Source organism: Periophthalmus magnuspinnatus, chromosome 22, assembly GCF_009829125.3.
Source record: "Periophthalmus magnuspinnatus isolate fPerMag1 chromosome 22, fPerMag1.2.pri, whole genome shotgun sequence".
In the NCBI taxonomy this organism is placed as follows: domain Eukaryota; kingdom Metazoa; phylum Chordata; class Actinopteri; order Gobiiformes; family Gobiidae; genus Periophthalmus; species Periophthalmus magnuspinnatus.
The window spans coordinates 16,215,776-16,240,972 of NC_047147.1; the positions used below are offsets into that span (position 1 = coordinate 16,215,776).

The 25,197-nt window shown below is 40.3% G+C and overlaps 1 protein-coding gene across 2 annotated transcripts in view; it reads left to right on the forward strand.

Moving 5' to 3' along the window:
* Positions 1-6,826: 6,826 nt before the first annotated feature.
* Positions 6,827-25,197, forward strand: part of stac (SH3 and cysteine rich domain) — a 33,082-nt gene continuing 14,711 nt past the window's right edge. The window contains exons 1-4 of one of the 2 annotated variants that reach the window (XM_055230925.1): positions 6,999-7,248; positions 8,961-8,990; positions 10,052-10,388; positions 16,120-16,253. In XM_055230925.1, coding sequence (XP_055086900.1) covers positions 7,141-7,248; positions 8,961-8,990; positions 10,052-10,388; positions 16,120-16,253 — 609 coding nt within the window. In that variant the 5' untranslated portion in view covers positions 6,999-7,140. Of the gene's footprint in view, positions 7,249-8,960; positions 8,991-10,051; positions 10,389-16,119; positions 16,254-25,197 lie in introns of both variants that reach the window. The other variant, XM_033987954.2, reaches the window with a different exon arrangement.

Here is a 25,197-nt window from a genome sequence, read left to right on the forward strand (position 1 = left end):
GGACAGTCAACAGATTTGTCCTGATTCTGGTGCTGAAGTTAACGGACCAAATATGGCAGAGCATTTCATATGGCTTTTTCTGCAAAGTCAGACTTGTATTATCTTGTCATGATGGTATTGCTCAGTTTTACTTTTCGATTCTACAGGCCGTATTTGAACTGAGATTGCAAAAAGATTCAGTGATGTTGTTAATATGCAGACTATATAGGCTTCTTGGCTTTTTACCAGGCAGTACAATAATAAACCAGGCTACATTTTAGAACCTGGATAGGGTGACATTTTAAAAAGATATATTTACATAGAACATGATTGGATAAGAACCAACCAAATGGCAACAGCTTGGTTATTATGTCACTACTAAGAACTGTATGTAGCCTGCATACAGTTTTAAATAAGACAGTGCCATCATATGTGATCTGCATACCAGTGCTTTACCCTGCAGACAGAGCACACATACACACATATAGAGGAGTTTTCTCATTCTCTTTATATGGACAGTCTATATTGCCGCAGTAGAGGGAGGCTGCAGGTGCTGGGGTTGAGGTAGTAACATTCAGATCAGAGAGAGTCCTTTTAGGTTTAAAACTGCTGGATTTCAGCACTGGAACTGGCAACCCAAATGAGGGAGTGACTCAGGGGAGGCTCATTATGCTTTCTGATTGGATAATTAGTTAGAGATGCACACATACATGTTAATATGATTTTAAATTCTACATAAGCCCCTTTAATACAAGGGCACATTAAACATATAGAATTATTCCTACTTCACTTTCACTTCACTATTTTCACCTACTTCACTACTGCAAATGTACACACAATAAATACCCCAAAATATAGTGTATGTTTTATTTATTGAACATACAGGTGATTATCGTGACAGGAGTGGGCTCAGTTAGTCTGAAATACTTGATCACAATGTCAGTTTTTTTTGTATAGTTGTATAGTTGTATACACTGTCCTGCCGTAGTTGCTTGGCTGCCAGTTGCATTATGGGATCCCTCTTCTCGTCAGTCCAGTGTGTGGTTTGTGGATCAGCTGGCCGTGTGCCGTCATCAGTCCTGATTGACACAGGAGCCTGGCCTGTACATAAGTACCAGTGTGTTCTGAGTGCGTCACCGCAGAGGATACAGTGATGAGAGAGAGGCTGTCTCCATCACAGCTCTTTCACACCTCCGAGTGAGAAGGAGAGAGACCACATTTACTGAGAGCGCTGGCTTTTCATGTGGATTCTACAGGACTGCTTTCTTATCATGTACAGTAGAGCTGCGATGGGAGTTTAGTTTTGGTTAAATCCTGACCCCAGCCTTTCGGTTAAATCCCAACATCAGTATTTTGGTTTTCCCTGCGAATAAAGTTTGTAGCAAAAAAAAATCCTACATGCAAAAATAATCGTAAATTTTCCCCATCGTCTGTGGTTTGTCAAAGGTGTATTATGTAACTTGTCAGGTGGAGGGTACGTCACCTGCTTGTCACCGTGTTTATTGCTCTGCCTGGAACATTCAACAGTATGGTATTAAACTTTTCTACCTCTACAGAGACAAGCAGGGGATGCCATCAGGTCGTTTTATAAGTCAGATTTGTGGAGAAGTGACCTCACTCACAGTAAGACTAGGGCTGCAACAATAACCTAAATATCGTGATTTTGTACTTTAAGAAGTCTCACACTAATATTACAGACTATGAGTGTCTTTCAAAACACCTAAGGACACTGTACAGAACAAGTTAAAACCATAAAAGTAATACAATACAATGCAATGGTAAGAAAATACCTTGTTTTGCTACAACTACAGTCTATCCAAGGCATTTTAAAAGGAAAAAGTCTCCACAATATCTCCATAAATCTCGTACCGTGAGACACACATCACGATAATATTGCACTGTGAGATTTGGATATCGACAAGTAAGAATGCAGGTTTTTCAATACTCCATATTCAAAATTTGCACATCTTGAAACAATATGATCAATTATCTTTTATCACAAAACATAAAACTAACCTGGAGTTGTGTTGTTTCATTCATTCAAGTTTTTGTGCCCCTCTAAAGACCTCAAAACACACCCCAGAGCACGCAGCAGGTGGTAATCCAGCTGTCAGATTTTCTCAGCTACAACTTAAGTGATGTATCCTTATCTTTAGCCAATACCCATCCACATATTCTCGGTCAGTGCATCATTTTGTCTAAAAAGTATGGTTCAACTTGTCTTGCTACCCTTATACATACTTAACCTTAACTTAACCAACCTTAAATATCCAGATTATGTTTGCTTCATAGTATTTGTCCTCCAGGTGAAGCTGTACCCACTCCATTGGTAAACTGCTGCTTTTTCCTTCTACAAAACTTAGTCTCGGGTTAAAATTTAGTGATTAACTTGACCCGTGGCCTAAATCTGTATTAATTTTCGCGTAACCTAAATCTCTTCAGTCATATTTTTTCCTGTGGTAATGACTGTATCCCCTGCAGAGTCTATTCTGGCTCATCTCATAAGAAAGAGTAATTATGCAGCTGAGGGATTGACCGTTAGTGGAGCAGGCTAAGTCTTATGTCAGCCTGGGTCACTGCAGCATTTTCAACTTCACTTTCAGGTGAAGACACTGACAAGATGGAGGATTTTCAATTAACGCCGGGTTTGAAGTCAATGTGCTATACTTTTTTTCTATAATAGTCTTTACGAGCCAACTAAATTATTTCTATCATTTAGGGCTGAGCGAAAATGAAGCACTATTTTTTATCATATCGATTAAATGGTCACATTTTTACACAACGCTTTTCCACCTTCACGTCACTCAAAGCACTTTACATTAAGGAACTGCTCATCCATTCACTCAACAGCGTACACAGATGCTGAGGGTGAGGTGGATTAAGTGTCTTGCCCAATAACACAACGGCAGCATTCATCTGTGGGAGCTGGAATCGCACCGCCAACCTGCTCGTCTGTGGATCCTACCCCGCAGCCATTGATCTTTATGTCGAGAGCGGGATTCGAACTGCCAAACTTTGGATCAGTGGACAAACACTCTACAAACTGAACTACTGTTGTTACCGTAATCACAATATTCAGTTCAATTTTATCTTCACATATATATACCTATATAGTATTCATTTTCAGAATATAAATAACGCAGGGTTTAAATCATTACAATTTAACACTAAACCCAGTCCAATTTCTTCTTCTCTCAAGTCTGAACTCTACTCCAAACCACATGTCTTTACTGACAGGACTGTGGCTGTGTAGTACTCTCCGTTTAAAAGGCTCAAGCATATCAACAATTAGACACACCCCTAATTATTACCAACACTGACAAATTATAGCCTTTATAACTGTTCTGTTCTTCTATACAGTCAAATAATTCATTGCCAGTTTTTTCTTATAAGTAAAATTACAGTTTGTCTGATATATTGGTTGGTTGGTATGGCTGATAGTTACACTTTTTAGTGTAGCAGAGGATGTAAGATGATTATGTTTTGGCCGACCTGCTGCCTAAAAACACACACAAAGCTTTATTTTTGTCACAGTTTTACTAAGAACCCAAAAGCAACACACAGCTGGTAAGTAATTCAACTAATTTATCGTCCAGGTGAGTAATCAGGTAAATGTGGTAAATGTCACCGGGTCCAGAGGTGCAGGTAGGTAGGAAAACAGCAGAAAGACGGATCCTGACATACTGTATTTTACACATGAAAAAAACATATCAGCCCATGTCTAAATGAAATCCATAATTGCAACTAACCAATTAATCATGAACACACCTTACTGTGACAAAAATGCACTCAAACAGTCACCATTGAAGTAATCTATGTGTACGATTACAGTGAAGACCCAAGCTGTGAATTTGACCTCTTGTTACAGACAGGGCCCTGGCTGCTTGTCTGGTGATGTCTTGGCTGGTGCGCTGATGCGATCTCCATGTGTGCGAGCAGGAAACTACAGTCCCAAAATAAGCAACACCATGCCGAGGCTCCCGGGGGAGACACATGCACTGTCAGAGGCTAAATGTGCCGTCTGGAGCAAGTCGGAATGGAACAGAGGCATGGTTTGGTTTGGAGAAGAGATGCTCATTTACAGTAAGGCCTTAATCAAAAATCTAAATACATAATAACTAAGCTGTTTAAAGCATAAAGAAAAACTGAATTCAAAATGAACAAATATTGACTTAAGAATTTGACCTGCAAGATTAATCAAAATTTAAATATACACAGTTAACAAATCACAAAGGCAGTAATTTTTGAAGTATATAATTTCCACCACAAAGAACAAAATACCCTTATTCTGGATTTAAAAAAAAAAAACTCTAATTGTGTAGTTTAGATGTGTGTTGTGAAAGGTGTTGCATTTTTCAATTTTTTTTCGTCAATTCTTCTGGATACGCTTAAACTGAACTTAGATCAGAATCCCATTATTGAAACATAAATCACAAATCTAATTGCATTGTTTGTTGTCCAGCTGTTGTTTAGCTCTATTAAAATGATTCAGGTTTAGTAACTATTTGATAAAAGAGTTAGGAGGGTTAGTGTTTTTTATGTTTCATTAAAGTGCAGTTATTATAAAGTGTTACTTATTGACCTCTTTGTTCATCTGGCTAATGGGAGTTTTCCTTAGCCAGGTGTATATTTTGGGGCATATTTCACCTGTTCTTAGTTTTCTTAATATATGTCACTGTGACCAAATCATAATCAAATCATTATAGATTAGCCACTGAAAGCATTACATTACATTTTAAATAAAATGACCAGACATGCCAGACACCAGTGAACGTGAGAAAGAATCATAGAACTAACTGTATTCTATGTGGTATCGGGATCAATATTGAGCATCGAGTTTACTCTTTAGAAATCAAGTTTTAATATCATGACAACACTGACTCTATGCAGCCTTAGTTGTTCATTTCAATACGTGAGACATGTTGCTACCTTTTAGAGCGTTCCAAAGAATCTGCCTAAGTTACAGTTAATAATTAGCAAATATCTGCTGCACGTGAACTTCTTAAATAAACGTGAGACTCTGCACATGTTGTCATACGTGTTAGGAACCTGTTACCCTGTTACACTCACACTCTTCTTATTCCTCAATCCCCCTACGGCTCAAGTCACCTCACCTTTCCTGGTAACAGTGTTTGACATGACCTCCATTACCTAAATTTAACCACAAAAGTTTTGAATTTCTATGATTATATTTGCAAGTTAGTCATGCTCTCTTTGGACTATTTGTTTCGTAGCTTGGAAAAAAAACAGTTGCAATTGAGGCTGCAGGGAAGAGCATCCAACAACTCACCAAAAGGCCTCCTCCCTTTGGCAATGAAACCAGGGATATTGTAGTAATATAGTTGTCAGAAGTATTGAAAATCAGATATTAACTGATCGAAACTAGATATTTGAGCAAGTACTAAAAAATTCACCTTCACTGGACAGAAATGAACCTTTCCTGAATAACTTTAGAATGATTTTGAGCTGTATCAGAACAAGTATAAGCCCACCTGAGCATGTGTTTGCGCATGCAATGTTGGGGCAGGAATCTCAGCATTTTGTATTTGGTTACTAATGTGTAGAGAACCTTGGCTATTGGCTCTCCGCTTGGATAAAGACTCTAATTTAGAATAATGAGCCCCTATCTGCTTATGTCTGTCTTCTGCTGTGCTCTCACGCCTCTGTCCACTGATGGTACAGCCGCATACAGAGAAAATTATACACTTCTTTTCCTGTTGCTCTTTCCCTGTTCACACAGACTCGGGCCCTGCTGATGTGTGGGGCTGATTCACACTCTGAACACATTGAGCAGAGGGAGAGCGTGGCATGACTCAAAACTGACTGAGGAATACAAGGTCCAGTCTGGAGGGGCTGGTCTGTGCTCACGGTGTTGTTTTTGTTTTAATACTAAAAATTCAAACTCTCTTTTGATACTAAAGGAAAGATTCAGTCTCACCAACCTCTGCCAGTCTACTATAGAATGCTCTAATATGCCCCATTTAAAACCGTTTAATTTCAATTTAATTATGTCTAAAAAAAAACAAAAAAAAGAGAAGCGAATGGTAACAGGTTGAAGAGGGTGATGGTATTGCTGCTGTGGTGGAAATGGAGCCCAGGAGGGTTGTGGGATGTAGTTGAAATAGCAAAGAAGAAGAAGGGATGGAGTGTGCTTAATTGAAGGGCTTGAAATGTATCTGATTGTGATTGATTTGCTGATGGGAGCTTCAGTCAGGACAAATAGCACCTGTACTTGGTCTGAAAACCTTATGCCAAACCACTGGTCCTTCTCAAAAGTCACATGTGATTTCCAATCGTTATGAACTGCAGGCTGTAGCAGACACAGAAATGTTTATATTGGCATCATAAAGGCCTAGTGCAATGATAGAGTTAAGTTTTTTTTCCATATAATCCTCAGTGAATTACTCCAGCCACTGTCAATCAACTCAAAACAGCTGAAGAAGATTAATATCACTAAGCTTAAAGATGTATCCATCTCCACATTCTTGGCTATTAAACCTTAATGGCATTGGCAGACAGAGTATTGATGTTTTTGGCTCTTCTGTTCATCTGTTTCTCTGCATCCATTTTCCACCTACCTAAAACACATTTTTTAGCACGTGTGTTATAGTAAACAGTAGCCTAACTTTGGGGATATTTAACCATGTGAACAACTATGTGTGTAATGTTCCACGGCTCTGCTTCTCGAAAGTGGCTGTGATTCATTGAAACATATGGGAGTGTGAGCGTGTCTTCCATCGCAATGTTGGCAGGACAGTCTCGTGTTGTGTCACGTCTCTCCTCCTTCCATCCTGCCTTCTCCCTCTCTCTGAGTCGCTCGCACCTCTCCGCCCTTCGCAGTTCTGCCAGAGCGGAGCGCGCGGTGTGCGTTTGGACATGTCACGCTGCTGCTTTACGCACAAAACCAGATAGATGAGAGAGGTTAAACAGACGCGGGCTCTGCAAAACTAAACTAACTTGCAGAAAGTTGGTTGTTTTTTCTCCTGATACAGCGGCATTCAGTGCGGTGGTGGTGCGGATGAAGCTCCCATCTCGCCGCGTCACCGTCCGGACAACTTGTCGTCTTTCCTCACGAAGTGGAATGGAGACAATCTAAAAAGAGAGCAGCGTGGGAACTTTAAAGGGCTTCACTTTTGGACATCATCGAACGAAAGAGAGAGCATGATCCCTCCGGCAAACATGATTCAGGACGAAAGTGGGGTCAACGCAGACGAGCGCGAACACGAAGAGAGTCCAAAATCACCCACCGCCAGCCAACACGAGACTAAGGTAGGACTGTTATAATCAACTTTTACACATGCTACTACCTCATCTGCGTGTAACATTTACAGCGGGACAGTTCTCATCCACTTGGCCACGTCTCTGCGCGTTTTTTGGCCACGTTTCTGTGCGTAGCTCTAGTAGACTGAGGCTCCATTAAGAGGGGAGAGCGTCATTTAAATGTCATTAAAGGGCACCAGCAATTTACTCCCATCTTTGAAATGTAAGGATGACATTTGTTGGAGATGGCGTGGGATAATCCATGCTGCTAAACCTTCAATCCCATTGGAGATCTACGCATGGAATAATATAATAGGCTAATAATAGGACAACCAATATGTCAAACTTAGACCTACCAAAGATAATGTGTTGTTAGTTTCTGCAGAGGCATTAGATCAATATTATTTTCCATTAAACAGTAACTAGTAACAGTAAGAAGAATGGAGCAAAGGATAGGTATAAAATGAAATAAAAATATGAAAACATTTTTGGCTCTGTTGGTAAATGGGTGAAGCTCAGTAGTTGCCAGATCAACTCCCTCCAGCTTGGCCATATAACCAACTTAGTCATCAGTATGAAGAAGATTCTCTCCACATACTCGTATTTCAATACAGCACAGACAAGGGGCTATTTCAAAATGATAGTAATTTTGTATATTATAAAAGAAATGTCCCTTTTACTTAGAGTCACTTTGTACCTTTCATAATGCACTGTTGACTGCATTACCAGGGACATGTACTTGTATGTGGTCCTGATGTGCTGCGGGCTGCTTGTTGGGGCTCACGTCCATCACTCTGCACTACTCTACACTGAGTCCCCACGGTCCTCTTACACGTATACGTCCCATTTCAGGCTGATCCAGTCTCACAAGGACAGACGAGCCGTTCATCTTGTGACGTGAAAGTGCTTGGCTCCCCCACAGCAGTGAGCGTGCTTTAAATTCTCCTGCTGTCTTAAATTGGCAGCAAGTCTATGAGATTAATGTCGAACATTTTCTGCACTTTAAAACTTGGACAAACCACTACATCAGACCAGATTGTTAAATACGTTATTTCAGTGGACGGGGAGGACTTATGGATTTTAGTTTCAGATCAACTCTTGTTCACAGCCCCATTTTTTATGTATTAAGTTACTTTTAGTGTTACTCTGCTCCACATGTCGATTAATCAGTTGTCGGTGTCTTAGTCGACAAAAACTTGTATTAAATTAAATTGTATTGTATTTAAATGGGACAACAGCAGAAAGAAGAAGATAGGGGGTGGATTATTTGAACATTTGGGAGCGAATCTTGAGTTTAATCTGTCTTTATATAAATACAATGTTTCCTATCACATTTCTGCATAAACAGCAGTTTTTGCATGAACTCCTGTGCAGGTGTGAGACCAGTTTCAATCCGATACATAGAGATACATATTAGTTTTGAGAGCTTTTGCCACTCCCCCTTTTTATTCAATTAATAAATCTTTAGTCGGACAAGAATTTTTTTAGTAAACTTAACTACAGTCCTAATGTTTACTCAACCCTTTCTTCATCAGAATCCCATCAAAATATTACAGCAATATGCCAATACAGTTTTAATCAAGCTTGATGTACTTATTATAGAATTAACTAATGATTTTGATGTTTTGTTTGGCCCTAAAATGTATAATTTCTCAAAGGGATCAATAAAACAGCCATACTTTTGTTTTTAAATAAAGCTCTTCTGCTCTGTTCCCTTAAAGAATATGAATCCAGACCAACAGAAGCGCAAGGTGAGGTTCCACACTTAGACCATAGCCTGGTCCATCTCAGCCTCCTGCATGGGACATAAAAGTTGTTCAATCACAACTTTTGCCTTTTATAACATTAGACAGCTTCCATACAGAGGCGATGCTCCGTTTTATACTGTATATATGCAATGTACTTGTGAATTTTAAGCACTTTTATCATCCATTCATCCCCTGGTTCCTACTAACCTGCCTGGCACTGACAGGACAGCCCATGTAAACATATTGCCATTATAATACAGTCAAGACTCCCGGATGCATGCTCACACCCACACCACTCCACAATCACTTTTTATGGTTAACCAATCAAACCCGGGAGCACATGTGTAAACTCTTTATAATCAAACATGCTCATCAAACACAGACTAACAGTGCCAGAGCTGCCCTTTTAGAAATGTGTGCGTGTGTATGAGTGTGTGAGTGGGTGTGTGGTTGATAATGGAGGGGTGTGAATCAATTCTCTTCTGGATGACCTGTAGAACTGATTGATTGTGACTATAATGTTCTGACGCTGAAGCCAAAAGCTATCCAAATGGTCCGCACGGGAACTCTGCCAACATAGTCCATAAAGGCTTTTGGTCCCACTCAGTCAAATAGAAAAAAACATTTATTTTTACGTGTCTGTTTATTTGTAGAATTTAAAATAATCAAAGGTAAACACATATTCTTTCCTGGTGCACAGGTTAAATGAGGTGATTTTAGAGATGTGCTGATGAAAGTGGAAGGAATGCAGAGTATGGGAATGAAAGGTGTTGCTCTATGTAAGGTTAGAAATGACATCCTGAAGAAGTGTAAACATTCTCACTTAGAAGTCACTCCAGATGGTTCCTTTTATTTACTACGATTTATACTTGAACATTTTAGATCTGTTTATATGCCACAAAACAATGATCGCATTCATCTAATGTCGTCACTCACCTCAGATAACAGACATTACAAATTCAAATAGTTAAATAAATATGTATATGTATAAATCCCATATATGTTTGTGTTAACCATATCTGTTTATATATGTACAATATTGTCTCTTATTGCTTTTTTCTCAGCTGCAGAGACTAAAGCGCTCACTGTCCTTCAAAACCAAGAGCATCCGCAGTAAAAGTGCAGACAACTTCTTCCGTAACAGCAGTGAAAACAAGACGGAGCTCCTGTCGGACGTGAGCAGCAGCACAGGGCATCTGTGCAACATCGGCATGGCCCCCCCTGCCATCCCCTCCGCTCCCCCGGCCATCCCCTCTGCCCCTCCGGCCATCCCCTCAGCCCCCCCTCCCACCTCACGCCCGCAAGCCAGGAACCCCCTGCACGACTCGGCCGGACACTGTTTCATGGAACACATCTTCAAGAAGCCCACCTTCTGTGACGTCTGCAACCACATGATCGTAGGTATGTCCCTCACTGTTGCTGAGTTCAAGACTTCATAATAAACAGTTCACTCAGGCTTAGTAACTACGTAGGGGATAAGATTAGACTTTATTCGACACTGTCCGCTTTTGCCATAAATGCGACGAAAACACGCTTTCTTTGAGGTTGCACTTCCACTTTAAGCGTGAATCCCGTTTCTTTCAATGGTGAATCTGGGAAAGGTTTTGCAGCTAAAATGTGATAAAAAGTAGGATGAGTTGTGTCAAAAGTTCAGTTTTTATATGCAACAACAAGTCAACACTGTACCGATTCTCTGGGAGGCTTTAAAACGTTTTTTTGTATTCCGAATAGAACTTATTTTCTGTTAAGATTGGCAGTCCCATTCAAAATAATACAACCGGAATAGCCATGGCAGCACCCACAGCAACTCCCAGAATAAGGTGAATATACAGCATTAACGGTCCTTCATTGAACTGATCAAAAATATATGTATATGTTTTGTTTAATTTCAGCATTTTCGTTCGATCCTCACTCTCTCCTGAGCTGAGTCCATGCATCCACACTGGAGTCCTTCATTCAAACGTTACCTCTCGTTCTGTTGTCACAAATCTGTCCAGAGTTACTGACAAGACGGAGCGTTGATTACAGCCACAGAGCTATTATTTGACACAAGATACCAGAAAAAAACAAGTGTTGTGTTGCTGAGTTGCTGAGTTGCTCCGTTCCTTAGTTCCTTGTAGCTTTATGTGATGTTGGCTGCAGGTTGAACAGGTGTGGTCTGCCCCTGTCACAGCCACTGGTGGAGGTGAAGGGAGAGGATGTGTCTCTTTGTAATGAGAGACCGCAGTGACTCGGTGCTCAGGTTAGAGGTAAGGTCATCACAGAGGACAGCATACGACACCAACACGAGCAAATTAGGAACATAGCATTTGGTCATGATGAAACACAATTGCTTTATCGGACTGTATTCGCGAAGTCGTTTGGTTGATGAGCAAAATTTTTATTAGCTGACCAGTTATTTTATGTAAATTATAAGGATTTATATAGGATAACTGCAGAAAGGAGTGAGTTTACTAAAGATTTGGGAGTGAATCGTGAGTTTAATCAGCCTTTTACATAAATAAATACACCATTCTGTAGTACATCACTGTATAAACAGTTGCATGAACTTGCGTGCATTTGTAGTCTTGCAAGTGGAGTTTAGATCAGATACATTAAGATACGTAATAGTTTTGAGAGCTTTTGTCACGCCCCCTTTTTATGCAAGTGATCGATTGGCGGGACATGTCTTTAATCGATCAAGAATTTCTTTACTACAGACTACAGCCCTATTTTATGTGTTCTTATGTTACAGACAAGCTGGATTTTTAATTAATACTACTGCCATTCCTGTCCTTTTAATGTTGAATTCACTGGTACCATTTGTAAATGAATACAGTATAACGTATATATCTTTGTGTAGGACTTGCTAATCTTTGTTCCCTATAACTTAGATTTTCACTTCCACTGATAGGTTACTTGTCTTTTTCCATCCTCTGCTTTAACCTATGCTAGCCTCTTACAGTATGATTATAATAGTCATTCATTACTATGCCTTGTCACTTAGGACTCATTTTGCCAGCACCATTATGCAACAATAATAACACGTATACTGTGCGCACACTAAGGAAAGCATGTAAATATCAAAAATGCTAATACTGTCAGACACACTGGAAATATTATACACCCACAGGTTTCTAATGGCGCTCATTTGTTATAGAAATGTCTGCAAATGTAGTCTCTAATCCATAATATATAAGGCAAAATTACATTACTGTGCTTACAAAGCTGTTCATTATGTCTGCATGATGGAGGCCGAGACTGATTTAATACAGAGCACGTCGCTATTTGAATGAAGTTGTGTAGGGTTTAGATGATTGCTCGGCGTCCTGTAAAAGGGGACGACTTGACTGTCCCGTGTTTTCGATACTAACATTTCAAACTCGATTTCGATATGAGGAATAGACTCGATTCCGATACCACGAAGATAATAAAAAGCATTCCTTCTTTAGACATTTTTTTCCACATTAAATCTTAGTACGTTCTTTTACATTCCCATGTGGCCTTATATCTGTGTACTCCCTCAGTAGCTAGCTTTGATTAGTATCTGGTTTTTGATACTTTTGACAATGCTAGTTAATAATAGTGATAGTGTGATAGTCGGTAGTTCCCCTCTCTCACCCATTTTCTGCTGTAGTTTTTTTGGGAACCCAGTAACGTACACGTGGAATGTTTAAAATGACATGTAGTCCTCACAACAAAGTAGTTTGTCTTAAATCCGATACTTGCCTGACCGGAACACACAGGTCTTTGCTGGAGTATAATTATTCTCAGGGTCAAAGGTCAAGTTCACTCTGAGATATGAGTGCATTAGGGCTATGTGAATGTTAACTGAGATTGAGATTTAATTATTTTTAACTGTTAATGATCATATTGGTTCTTTTTAATCCTCTGTGAGAGAAAGTTATGAGTTCAAACTTTGAAGGAAATGTGACTAGTTTGTTAAATAAATAAATAAATAGAGCTGATTAAAAGTCTGTATTGCAGATGTTTATGAAAGGAGTATGGAAAGCCAGTTTTATTTGTTTTTAAAAATCAAGTTGAAAATCCAGAGCTGCTTTTGAACCTCAGCTTGCATGCAGATTTTACAGTTAAATGATGAATGATTAAATGGACATTCTGAGATGATCTTATCAGGAGCTGCGTACTCCAGCACTGTCACCTGTCGCGGATGCTGTTGTTATCTCTGTGTTCCAACTACAGATCACATATCTCTCTTTCCGTCTCACTATACACCTCTCCTGTCAATGGAAACTCTAAGGGAAGTGAACACGTCTTGTTTTTCTGTAATTGTAGACTGAAATGTTTGTGTCAATGTAGCACAGGATTGATTGTGCAAAAGAGAAGGAGAGCCTGAAGAGGTCAGTGTCTCTGCTGCTGTGGTGGAAATAGGGCGCAGTAGAGTTCTGTTATTGTTGAAAGGAGAAAGAACAAAGTAGGAAATAACTTATCCGTGATAAACACTGCAGTAAATTGGTGTGAATAATCAGTATTTGTATTATTTGGTCTACCTATGTTGTTATTGCGCAACAGTTAAATTAAATACATTTTGATTTATTTTGGTTTAGAACTTGAAATCAATATGTATAATGAGTGAGTAAGGATGGTCCGATTTTTATTTATTTATTTATTTTATTTTTTTTTGCCTATACCGATGTCTCTGGATATTTACCGGTATATTAAACTTTTAAAATCTATAGCACAGACCAAAGTTATAGTGAAGTTTGCTAATGAACTTAAAATTTTTGTAAAAATAATAACAATGTGTATTTTTCTGGAATATAAATTCATATTCAATTTAAATCAGAAATGTGCAATGGTGATTCCTTGTCCTCTTCCACTCTCTTAAAAGATGACAACAGGGAACATTGAATAGTAGAAAATCTTCTGAGTGCATTATCTGTTATGTGGTAATGTGTCCTCTAGTTTAGACAATATTGACGGCATGTTCCTGAAATTAGCTGTCACTTCTGTGGCACGGCCGCTGTGTCACATATTCAATGATGTTTATTGTGTGGTGTGTTGCCCTCACACTGAAAATCTTTTAAATAATTCCAATTCCAACAAACAAAAATAGTGCCATTAACAGAGTCAATAGTAAATCTATGTGCATACTACTGAAGTCAATAGTAGATCTATGTGCATACTACTGGAGACAATACTAGATCTATGTGCATACTACTGAAGTCAATAGTAGATCTATGTGCATACTACTGGAGTCAATACTAGATCTATGTGCATACTACTGGAGACAATAGTAGGTGACCAGAAATCAGAAATACTGTACTTTGTTGACAATAATTTGCTCACAAAATTTCAGCAGGCCTATAAAATGGGTCATTCTACAGCCACAGCTCTCGTCCATGTGATGGAGAACTGGTACCAGGAATTAGGCAGAGGCAGTTTGGTTGTGGATATTTTATTGGATTTCAGTGCTGCTTTTCATTTGATCAATTGTGATTTACCAAGCCCCAAATTAAAATGCTGTGGACTATCAACCAGATCCCTGTTTTCAATAAAAGACTATTTAACCGAACAAAGTCAGCAAGTGTTTTAAAAAAAAAAATTTAAGAAGTCTGTTTGATATAGAGCGACTCAACTCTGGAATGAGTTTTCAAGAGAGTTGAAGGACTTGCCAAATATATATAGTTTTAAAAAGGCTCTGCAGTCTATATGGTATCTATATGATTTATTATGTTGTTATGTGTAGACACTATTGTTAACACTATGTCAACTATTTATTAAGCATATGATGACACTCTATTAACGTGTAATATATGTTCAGCTAAACTTAAAAGACATCAGCGCCAAATATTGGCCAAATTTTCAATATCAGACCATACAATATCTCAGGAAACCCTCCAATATCAATGACATCGGTGATTGTGGATATTCTGTATTCTGTGAGTAGAGATCTGTAACTGGAAGAAAGGAAGAAGAACAAAGTAGGAAATGCACGTTTCCTTTGTCAAGCCAGTTCTATGTAAATAAAAGTGCAGTTAGAACAGCCCAGTCTGTTTGTTGAAACATTGATCATTGTATCTCCTCCCAGCTCTCACCGCCCCCTGGAGGAGATCAATGCGCCCTGTGCATGTCCACACGCACACATGCACACATGAACACACACATGCACACCCCAACGCACGTACACGCACAGACACACACACAGATGCACTCGTACACAAACTCACTCACTCACACTCTCTCACTCACACATTCACAGTGGACAGAGCTGGTGCTGAAGCAGAGCACGTGCTTATTGATTGGAGTGAGGGGCTGGGGGGCACAGCTGACAGACTGTGGCTGATAAGAGCAGTGCACTGACTCTCTGTGTCCACTCCTGTTAATGCACAATGACCATTAGATTGTGTAACATTTGATGGCTGTCCATCGCTTTGTCAAGTTGCTTTTTAAAAATCAATCAGCCTGAGCCTGTGTAGTGAGAGTTGTTTTTTTTTTTTTTAATTTAATGAAGGGACAATGCATATTAAGAATAGAGGCATGGGGAACGAATCCCACACCTGTAAATATGCAGGATTATAGCCAGTGCTAATTTTCATCCTTTGTCCCTTGCTAGAAAAAAAACAAATTTTTAATGCTCTGTTTGGTTGCCCCAAACAGAGCATTGGCCCTTTGCAAGAGATTTAAAGATGATACTCAATATTCTAAAAAGTACAAATATCGACCTGTTACATTACCAACCAATAGACCTGCTACCCACAATAGTGTATTGTACTGTGGTAAGTGTGTGAGATACTGTGTACAGTGTACAGTGACATGTGGCTTTAATATGCAGATTTTTCTGTGGCCCATTAGACCATGGTATTGTTCAAATAATAACTTAAGAAATATTTACTCCACCAGATCTGTGACAGCACATGTAAAGTTAATATAGGCCACAGTTCTCTTCATGTTGTTTTTTTGTTTGTTTGTATTTTGCAGTTTACAGTTTACATGTTAAGGCTTTGCTGTGTAAATAGTTACTTCCCCATACAGGCTGAAATATATTTTATATATTTGACTAATGTAATTAGGGGTTATTACACTTTATGGAAATAAAGTCAAGTCCATTATAGAAATAAAAGTTAAGCCCATTGCTACTATGACCAAACTGAGCCCTGTCTTTTCTCTTTTGTGTCTCATGTGTGCACAGGTACCACAGCCAAACATGTGGTGTTTTTGGCGGGAAACACAGCGAAGCACGGCCTGCGCTGCAAAGCCTGTAAGATGAGCCTCCACCACAAGTGTGAGAATGGAGTGGGGCAACAGCGCTGTATGGGCAAACTGGTGAGTGCTGTGTGAGGGCAAGAGGAAATCTAACATGTCACACACATGTCTGCGTCAGTATGGTCCACTGCACTCTGTGTTGATTATTTGCGGTCATGAGCTCTCCATGATTACACTATAGTAAATCAGTGGAGGTTGATAACATCTTCAGGAAGACTGTCCAAGGTTTTAGCTGCATAAAACTGAAACGCTGATTCCCCTGCTTTCTTTATAATCTGATAATAATATCTGATAATGAGGAAGTGCGTGTTGACATGCTAGTTGTTGTTAGCCTTACCATCACTGCAACACTGATCTGATCTGTGAGAGTTGTGAAAAGTGCTTATAAACTCACCACAGGAAATAATTACAATGCTCGAAATGCAAGTGAGGAATGACTTTGCAAATCATTTAAAACGAACTAGTTCTGTTTTTCATGTTTTTTCGCATTTTTTAGTTAAATCTCCATAGTTCAAAGTCAAATAATGTGACCTGTTTGAGTAGGTACAGTGAGCACAAAAGCGTGTCTTGTCTTCCAGGTTCTATTTGATTCTGTAACTTCGACTCTGCAAACATGTCAATCTTTCAGGATGCAAAATAGTGAATATTTGCTGCAGACACACTGGCATCTAACTGGCAGAGCGGAGCTGGCTGTGCGATGTGCTTATTCAGAAATCACACTTCCTCATCAGTGTCGCTTATATCATCACTGTCTGTGGGTTAGATAATCTGAATGCAGTGCTGCACTCTCCAGCAGGACCTGACCTGTTCTTCACAACTGTGGAGTATGGCCATTAGGACCACAGCGATTAGTGTCCACACAAGCCACAGTATACAGGAACACATTACTTGGACTATCACTTATTGACTTTTGACTGTGAAAGATTCCAGGCAAAGCAATTAGGTTCTGTACCAGATTTATTTCCATGTGTTTAAGCAAAATTTGTCTTACCCTAGTACATATATATTATATAAGCAGTATGTAAGTCTGCTGCGTGCTGTTTGCATCTAATTAGAAAACATTTTACTGTCCAATAATCAGGAAATGCGCATTAGCAACTGCAAAGTGTTTAAAATGAACTAGTTTTGTTTTTCAGGTTTTTAGACAGTAAAAATCAGGTACAGCAGCTTTAAGGAAACATGAATCCATTCACCCTGGCCTCACATGAACTCACACATGTTGGTTTCATGTTTTTTGGGGGATATCACATTGACTTGCATACATTTCCTGGACACTGATCCTTGGGTTTACTGTAATTGGCCCTCGCCACTCACGAAGTGATGGCGAGGGGCATTGTTCTTCCTTGGTTTCTTCTTCTTATTATTATTGGCCCTCGCCACTCACGAAGTGATGGCGAGGGGCATTGTTCTTCCTGGGTTTCTTCTTCTTATTATTATTATTTTTTTTCCCCCCCTGGGATCGCAATTTTCACCCCCTGAACGTCAACGAAAAGTCTCACATGGGGGTATCAAATCGACCGGCTTGGCAAAAAATTCAAGAAAATATGCATCACGAAAATGACCCACACACACTGGCTCGACAGCGCCACCTAGAAAATTCAAAATTTTAAAATGAATTGGGAGCCGACACGCATTTTTCGCCCTAGCTTGACGAAATTCACAACAGTGATAGAGCTCATGGAGACAAGCAAAAAAGCCAATCATAGTGCGGCCCTAGGACGGACAGGAAGTCGGCTATATTGAATCGAAAATTCGCCAAATTTTTCGCAGCGTGTTTTCAAACCGCTACTAGTCTCAGGTTTTTGGTCCAAATGAGCTCAGTTTTCACATGCCACATCCAGACACATGGGTTTTCAAAAGTTATCCACGTTTTCTCCAAATTCCACACGGTTCGCCCGTACGCCGCCACCGAAATACGCCTTCGTTTCCTGTTTTTTCGATGTCCTCTCACGACCACAGGCATTGCCCTACAGAGCTCACATTCACATCACATATGTGTGATTGGGGCATGAGTGGAATGCAATATTAATTTTAATCAAAATGAACACTATAGCGCCCCCTACCATAGGGGTGAAACGCAAACATTATCGGATTCCTACGAAATTCGGGAAATAAATTGGGGGCATGACGTGGACCAAAAAATAATATTACGGGCATAGGTCATTTTTCACACTTGGCCACCAGGGGCGCAAAGACTCCAAAAAAAATCATTTAAAAATTCCTGACACGCACATGCATTGGTCAACACAGCTCAAATTCACATCACACGTGTGATGTGAGGGTATTAATAAAATGGATTATTAATTGTAATAAAAATGAACACTATAGCGCCCCCTACCATAGGGGTGAAACGCCAACATTATTGGATTCCTACGAAATTCGGGGAATAAATCAGTGGCATCACAAGAAACAAAAAATTACATTATGGCCATGACTCATTTTCCACGGTTGGCCACCAGGGGCGCAAATACTAAAAAAAAAAATCATAAAAAAATTTCTGACACGCACATGCATTGGTCTACACAGCTCAAATTCACATCACACGTGTGATGTGAGGGTATCAATAAAATGGATTATTAATTGTAATAAAAATGAACACTATAGCGCCCCCTATCATAGGGGTGAAACGCCAATATTATCGGATTCCTACGAAATTCGGGGAATAAATCAGTGGCATCAGAAGAAACAAAAAATTACATTATGGCCATGAGTCATTTTCCACACTTGGCCACCAGGGGCGCAAAGACTCCAAATAAAATCATTTAAAAATGTCTGACACGCACATGCATTGGTCTACACAGCTCAAATTCACATCACACGTGTGATATGAGGGTATTAACAGAATGCATTATTAATTAGTATCTAAATGAACACTATAGCGCCCCCTACAGTATTGGTAAAATACACAACTTTGTCCGATTGGTATGAAACTTGGGGAGATAATTGGGGGCATTAAAAGGGTCAAAAAAGTCCATTACACCATACCTGTATTATGTACATGCTTGCCGGTGCAAAGCCACAGACCCCTCTCATATAGAGTCAGGGCCACACAGCTCAGGGCCACACTGCATATTAACATTGTTCTTCGTTTTTCCGCCAAAACAATCGCATTTTTCACCCCTTGAACATTCACGAAAAGTCTCACATGGGGGTATAGAATCGACCGGCTCTGCGAAAAATTTCATAAAATATGTGTCGCCAAAATGTCCCATGCCCCCTGACTCGACGGCGCCACCTAAAATTTCACCCCTATGGGAGAGGAGCCTGGTTTATTTTGGAAAACACACACAAAAATCAGAACAGTGATAGAGAATGGGGGGACAAGCATAAATATGAATTGAAGCACTGCTCTATGACAGACAGGAAGTCGGCCATTTTGGATCAAAAATTCGCCGCTTCATTCGCAGCGTGTTTTCAAAACGCTACTAGTCTCAGGTTTTTGGTCCAAATGAGCTCAGATTTCACATGCCACATCCAGACACATGGATTTTCAGAAGTTATCCACGTTTTCTCCGAATTCCACACGGTTCGCCCGTACGCTGCCACCGAAATACGCCTTCATTTCCTGTTTTTTCGATGTCCTCTCACGACCACAGGCATTGCCCTACAGAGCTCACATTCACATCACATATGCGAGATTGGGGCATGAATGGAATGCAATATTAATTTTAATCAAAATGAACACTATAGCGCCCCCTACCATAGGGGTGAAACGAAAACATTATCGGATTCCTACGAAATTCGGGGAATAAATTGGGGGCATGACGTGGACCAAAAAATAATATTAGGGGCATAGGTCATTTTTCACACTTGGCCACCAGGGGCGCAAAGACTCCAAATAAAATAATTTAAAAATGTCTGACACGCACATACATTGGTCTACACAGCTCAAATTCACATCACACGTGTGATATGAGGATATTAATAAAATGGATTATTAATTGTAATAAAAATGAACACTATAGCGCCCCCTATCATAGGGGGTGAAACGCCAATATTATCGGATTCCTATGAAATTCGGGGAATAAATCAGTGGCATCAGAAGACACAAAAAATTACATTATGGCCATGAGTCATTTTCCACGGTTGGCCACCAGGGGCGCAAATACAAAAAAAAAATCATTAAAAAATTTCTTACACGCACATACATGGTTCTAGACAGCTGAAATTCTCATCACACGTGTGATGTGAGGGTATTAATAGAATGCACTATTAATTGTTATCTAAATGAACACTATAGCGCCCCCTACAGTATTGGTAAAATACACAACTTTGTCCGAATGGCATGAAACTTGGGGAGATAATTGTGAGCATTACAAGGGTCAAAAAAGTCCATTACACCATACCTGTATTATGTACGTGGTTGCCGGTGCAAAGCCACAGACCCCTCTCATATAGAGTCAGGGCCACACAGCTCAGGGCCACACTGCATATTAACATTGTTCTTCGTTTTTCCGCCAAAACAATCGCATTTTTCACCCCCTGAACATTCACGAAAAGTCTCACATGGGGGTATAGAATCGACCGGCTCTGCAAAAAATTTCATAAAATTGGTGTCGGGAAAATGTCCCATGCCCCCTGACTCGACGGCGCCACCTAAAAATTCACCCCTATGGGAGAGGAGCCTGGTTTATTTTAGAAAACACACACAAAAATCAGAACAGTGATAGAGAATGGGGGGACAAGCATAAAAATGAATTGAAGCACTGCTCTATGACAGACAGGAAGTCGGCTATATTGAATCGAAAATTCGCCAAATTTTTCGCTGCATGTTTTCAAAATGCTACTAGTCTCAGGTTTTTGGTCCAAATGAGCTCAGATTTCACATGCCACATCCAGACACATGGGTTTTCAGAAGTTATCCACGTTTTCTCCAAATTCCACACGGTTCGCCCGTACGCCGCCACCGAAATACGCCTTCGTTTCCTGTTTTTTCGATGTCCTCTCACGACCACAGGCATTGCCCTACAGAGCTCACTTTCACATCACTTATGCAAGATTGGGCCTTGAATGGAATGCAATATTAATTTTAATCAAAATGAACACTATAGCGCCCCCTACCATAAAGATGAAATGCCAACATTATCCAATTCCTATGAAATTTGGGGCATCAATTCATGGTCTCAGAAGAAACAAAAAATTACATTATGGCCATGGGTTATTTTCCACTGTTGGCCACCAGGGGCGCAATGAATTGAAAAGAAATTGGCACTTGGCACTTTGACTTGCATGTCTATGAATCATATCTACTCCTAGGTTTTTCATCCGAATTACATCAAACTCCACATGCAGCATGTACATATGTCGATTGTCAATAATCATCCACGTTTTGGGGATATTCTTTATGGTTCATGAGTAGGATGCCCTCAAAATATGACTTCGTCATTGGATTTAAATTCCTACACGACTTTTCCTTAAGTGCAAATGAAAACTGTGTAGTCCTAGGTTTTTCATCCAAATTTCCTCAAACTCCACATACAGCATGTACACATGATTATTGTCAATAATCATCCACGTTTTGGGGATATTCTTTCTGGTTTATGCACAGCACACTGTCAAAATATGACTGCTTTCCTGCATATTTGATTCCCTCTCACAGATACGTGGATCAGACTAAAAAGCTCAAATTCTAATCACTGATGCGGATTAAAACTGTGAATAGAGAACCATTATAAACATGTGGCCAGTGACCTCCATAGCGCCCCCTACTGTACAGGTAAAAAACTCAACTTTGTCCGATTGGCATGAAAGTTGGTGATATCATTGTGGACCTCAAAAGAGGCAAAAAAGTCCATTACACCATACCTGTATTGTGCACGAGGTTGCCGGTTCAACGCCGTGGACCTCCATTATAATGTGTTGGTCACACATATTTATATAGAAACTGTGTGAAGGGGGGCGGATTGCAGCCGTGGGGTGGCCAGGCGGGGAAAATGGTGCGTGGGGGCGGTGGCCGGCCCCGGGCGGTCGCGCGGGGGGCGAGGGCCATCATCGCCGCTTGCGGCTTTAATTATTTTTTTTCTCCCCCTGGGATCGCAATTTTCACCCCCTGAACGTCAACGAAAAGTCTCACATGGGGGTATCAAATCGACCGGCTTGGCAAAAAATTCAAGAAAATATGCATCACGAAAATGACCCACACACACTGGCTCGACAGCGCCACCTAGAAAATTCAAAATTTTAAAATGAATTGGGAGCCGACATGCATTTTTCGCCTTAGCTTGACGAAATTCACACCAGTGATAGAGCTCATGGAGTCAAGCAAAAAAGCCAATCATAGTGTGGCCCTAGGACGAACAGGAAGTCGGCTATATTGAATCGAAAATTCGCCAAATTTTTCGCAGCGTGTTTTCAAAACGCTACTAGTCTCAGGTTTTTGGTCCAAATGAGCTCAGATTTCACATGCCACATCCAGACACATGGGTTTTCAAAAGTTATCCACGTTTTCTCCAAATTCCACATGGTTCGCCCGTACGCCGCCACCGAAATATGCCTTCGTTTCCTGTTTTTTCGATGTCCTCTCACGACCACAGGCATTGCCCTACAGAGCTCACATTCACATCACATATGCGAGATTGTGGCATGAGTGGAATGCAATATTAATTTTAATCAAAATGAACACTATAGCGCCCCCTACCATAGGGGTGAAACGCAAACATTATCGGATTCCTACGAAATTCGGGAAATAAATTGGGGGCATGACGTGGACCAAAAAATAATATTACGGGCATAGGTCATTTTTCACACTTGGCCACCAGGGGCGCAAAGACTCCAAAAAAAATCATTGAAAAATGCCTGACACGCACATGCATTGGTCTACACAGCTCAAATTCACATCACACGTGTGATATGAGGGTATTAATAAAATGGATTATTAATTGTAATAAAAATGAACACTATAGCGCCCCCTACCATAGGGGTGAAACGCCAACATTATCGGATTCCTACGAAATTCGGGGAATAAATCAGTGACATCAGAAGAAACAAAAAATTACATTATGGCCATGAGCCATTTTCCACGGTTGGCCACCAGTGGCGCAAATACAAAAAAAAGAAAAAATTAAAAAATTTCTTATACGCACATACATGGTTATAGACAGCTGAAATTCTCATCACACATGTGATATCAGGGTATTAATAGAATGCACTATTAATTGTTATGTAAATGAACACTATAGCGCCCCCTACAGTATTGGTAAAATACACAACTTTGTCCGATTGGCATGAAACTTGGGGAGATAATTGGGGGCATTAAAAGGGTCAAAAAAGTCAATTACACCATATCTGTATTATGTACATGCTTGCCGGTGCAAAGCCACAGACCCCTCTCATATAGAGTCAGGGCCACACAGCCCAGGGCCACACTGCATATTAACATTGTTCTTCGTTTTTCTGCCAAAACAATCGCATTTTTCACCCCCTGAACATTCACGAAAAGTCTCACATGGGGGTATAGAATCGACCGGCTCTGCGAAAAATTTAATAAAATTGGTGTCGGCAAAATGTCCCATGCCCCCTGACTCGACGGCGCCACCTAAAATTTCACCCCTATGGGAGAGGAGCCTGGTTTATTTTGAAAAACACACACAAAAATCAGAACAGTGATAGAGAATGGGGGGACAAGCATAAATATGAATTGAAGCACTGCTCTATGACAGACAGGAAGTCGGCTATATTGAATCGAAAATTCGCCAAATTTTTCGCTGCGTGTTTTCAAAACGCTACTAGTCTCAGGTTTTTGGTCCAAATGAGCTCAGATTTCACATGCCACATCCAGACACATGGGTTTTGAGAAGTTATCCACGTTTTCTCCAAATTCCACACGGTTCGCCCGTACGCCGCCACCGAAATACGCCTTCGTTTCCTGTTTTTTCGATGTCCTCTCACGACCACAGGCATTGCCCTACAGAGCTCACATTCACATCACATATGCGAGATTGGGGCATGAATGGAATGCAATATTAATTTTAATCAAAATGAACACTATAGCGCCCCCTACAGTATTGGTAAAATACACAAATTTGTCCAATTGGCATGAAACTTGGGGAGATAATTGTGGGCATTAAAAGGGTCAAAAAAGTCCATTACACCATACCTGTATTATGTACACGGTTGCCGGTGCAAAGCCACAGACCCCTCTCATATAGAGTCAGGGCCACACAGCTCAGGGCCACACTGCATATTAACATTGTTCTTCGTTTTTCCGCCAAAACAATCGCATTTTTCACCCCCTGAACAGTCACAAAAAGTCTCACATGGGGGTATAGAATCGACCGGCTCGGCAAAAAATTTCATAAAATTGGTGTCGGGAAAATGTCCCATGCCCCCTGACTCGAGGGCGCCACCTAAAAATTCACCCCATGGGAGAGGAGCCTGGTTTAATTTGGAAAACACACACAAAAATCAGAACAGTGATAGAGAATGGGGGGACAAGCATAAAAATGAATTGAAGCACTGCTCTATGACAGACAGGAAGTCGGCCATTTTGGATCAAAAATTCGCCAAATTTTTCGCTGCGTGTTTTCAAAACGCTACTAGTCTCAGGTTTTTGGTCCAAATGAGCTCAGATTTCACATGCCACATCCAGACACATGGGTTTTCAAAAGTTATCCACGTTTTCTCCGAATTCCACACGGTTCGCCCGTACGCCGCCACCGAAATATGCCTTCGTTTCCTGTTTTTTTCGATGTCCTCTCACTACCACAGGCATTGCCCTACAGAGCTCACATTCACATCACATATGTGTGATTGGGGCATGAATGGAATGCAATATTAATTTTAATCAAAATGAACACTATAGCGCCCCCTATCATAGGGGTGAAACGCCAATATCGGGGAATAAATCAGTGGCATCAGAAGAAACAAAAAATTACATTATGGCCATGAGTAATTTTCCACGGTTGGCCACCAGGGGCGCAAATACTAAAAAAAAAATCATAAAAAAATTTCTGACACGCACATGCATTGGTCTACACAGAATAGAATCAACCCGCTCTGCGATAAA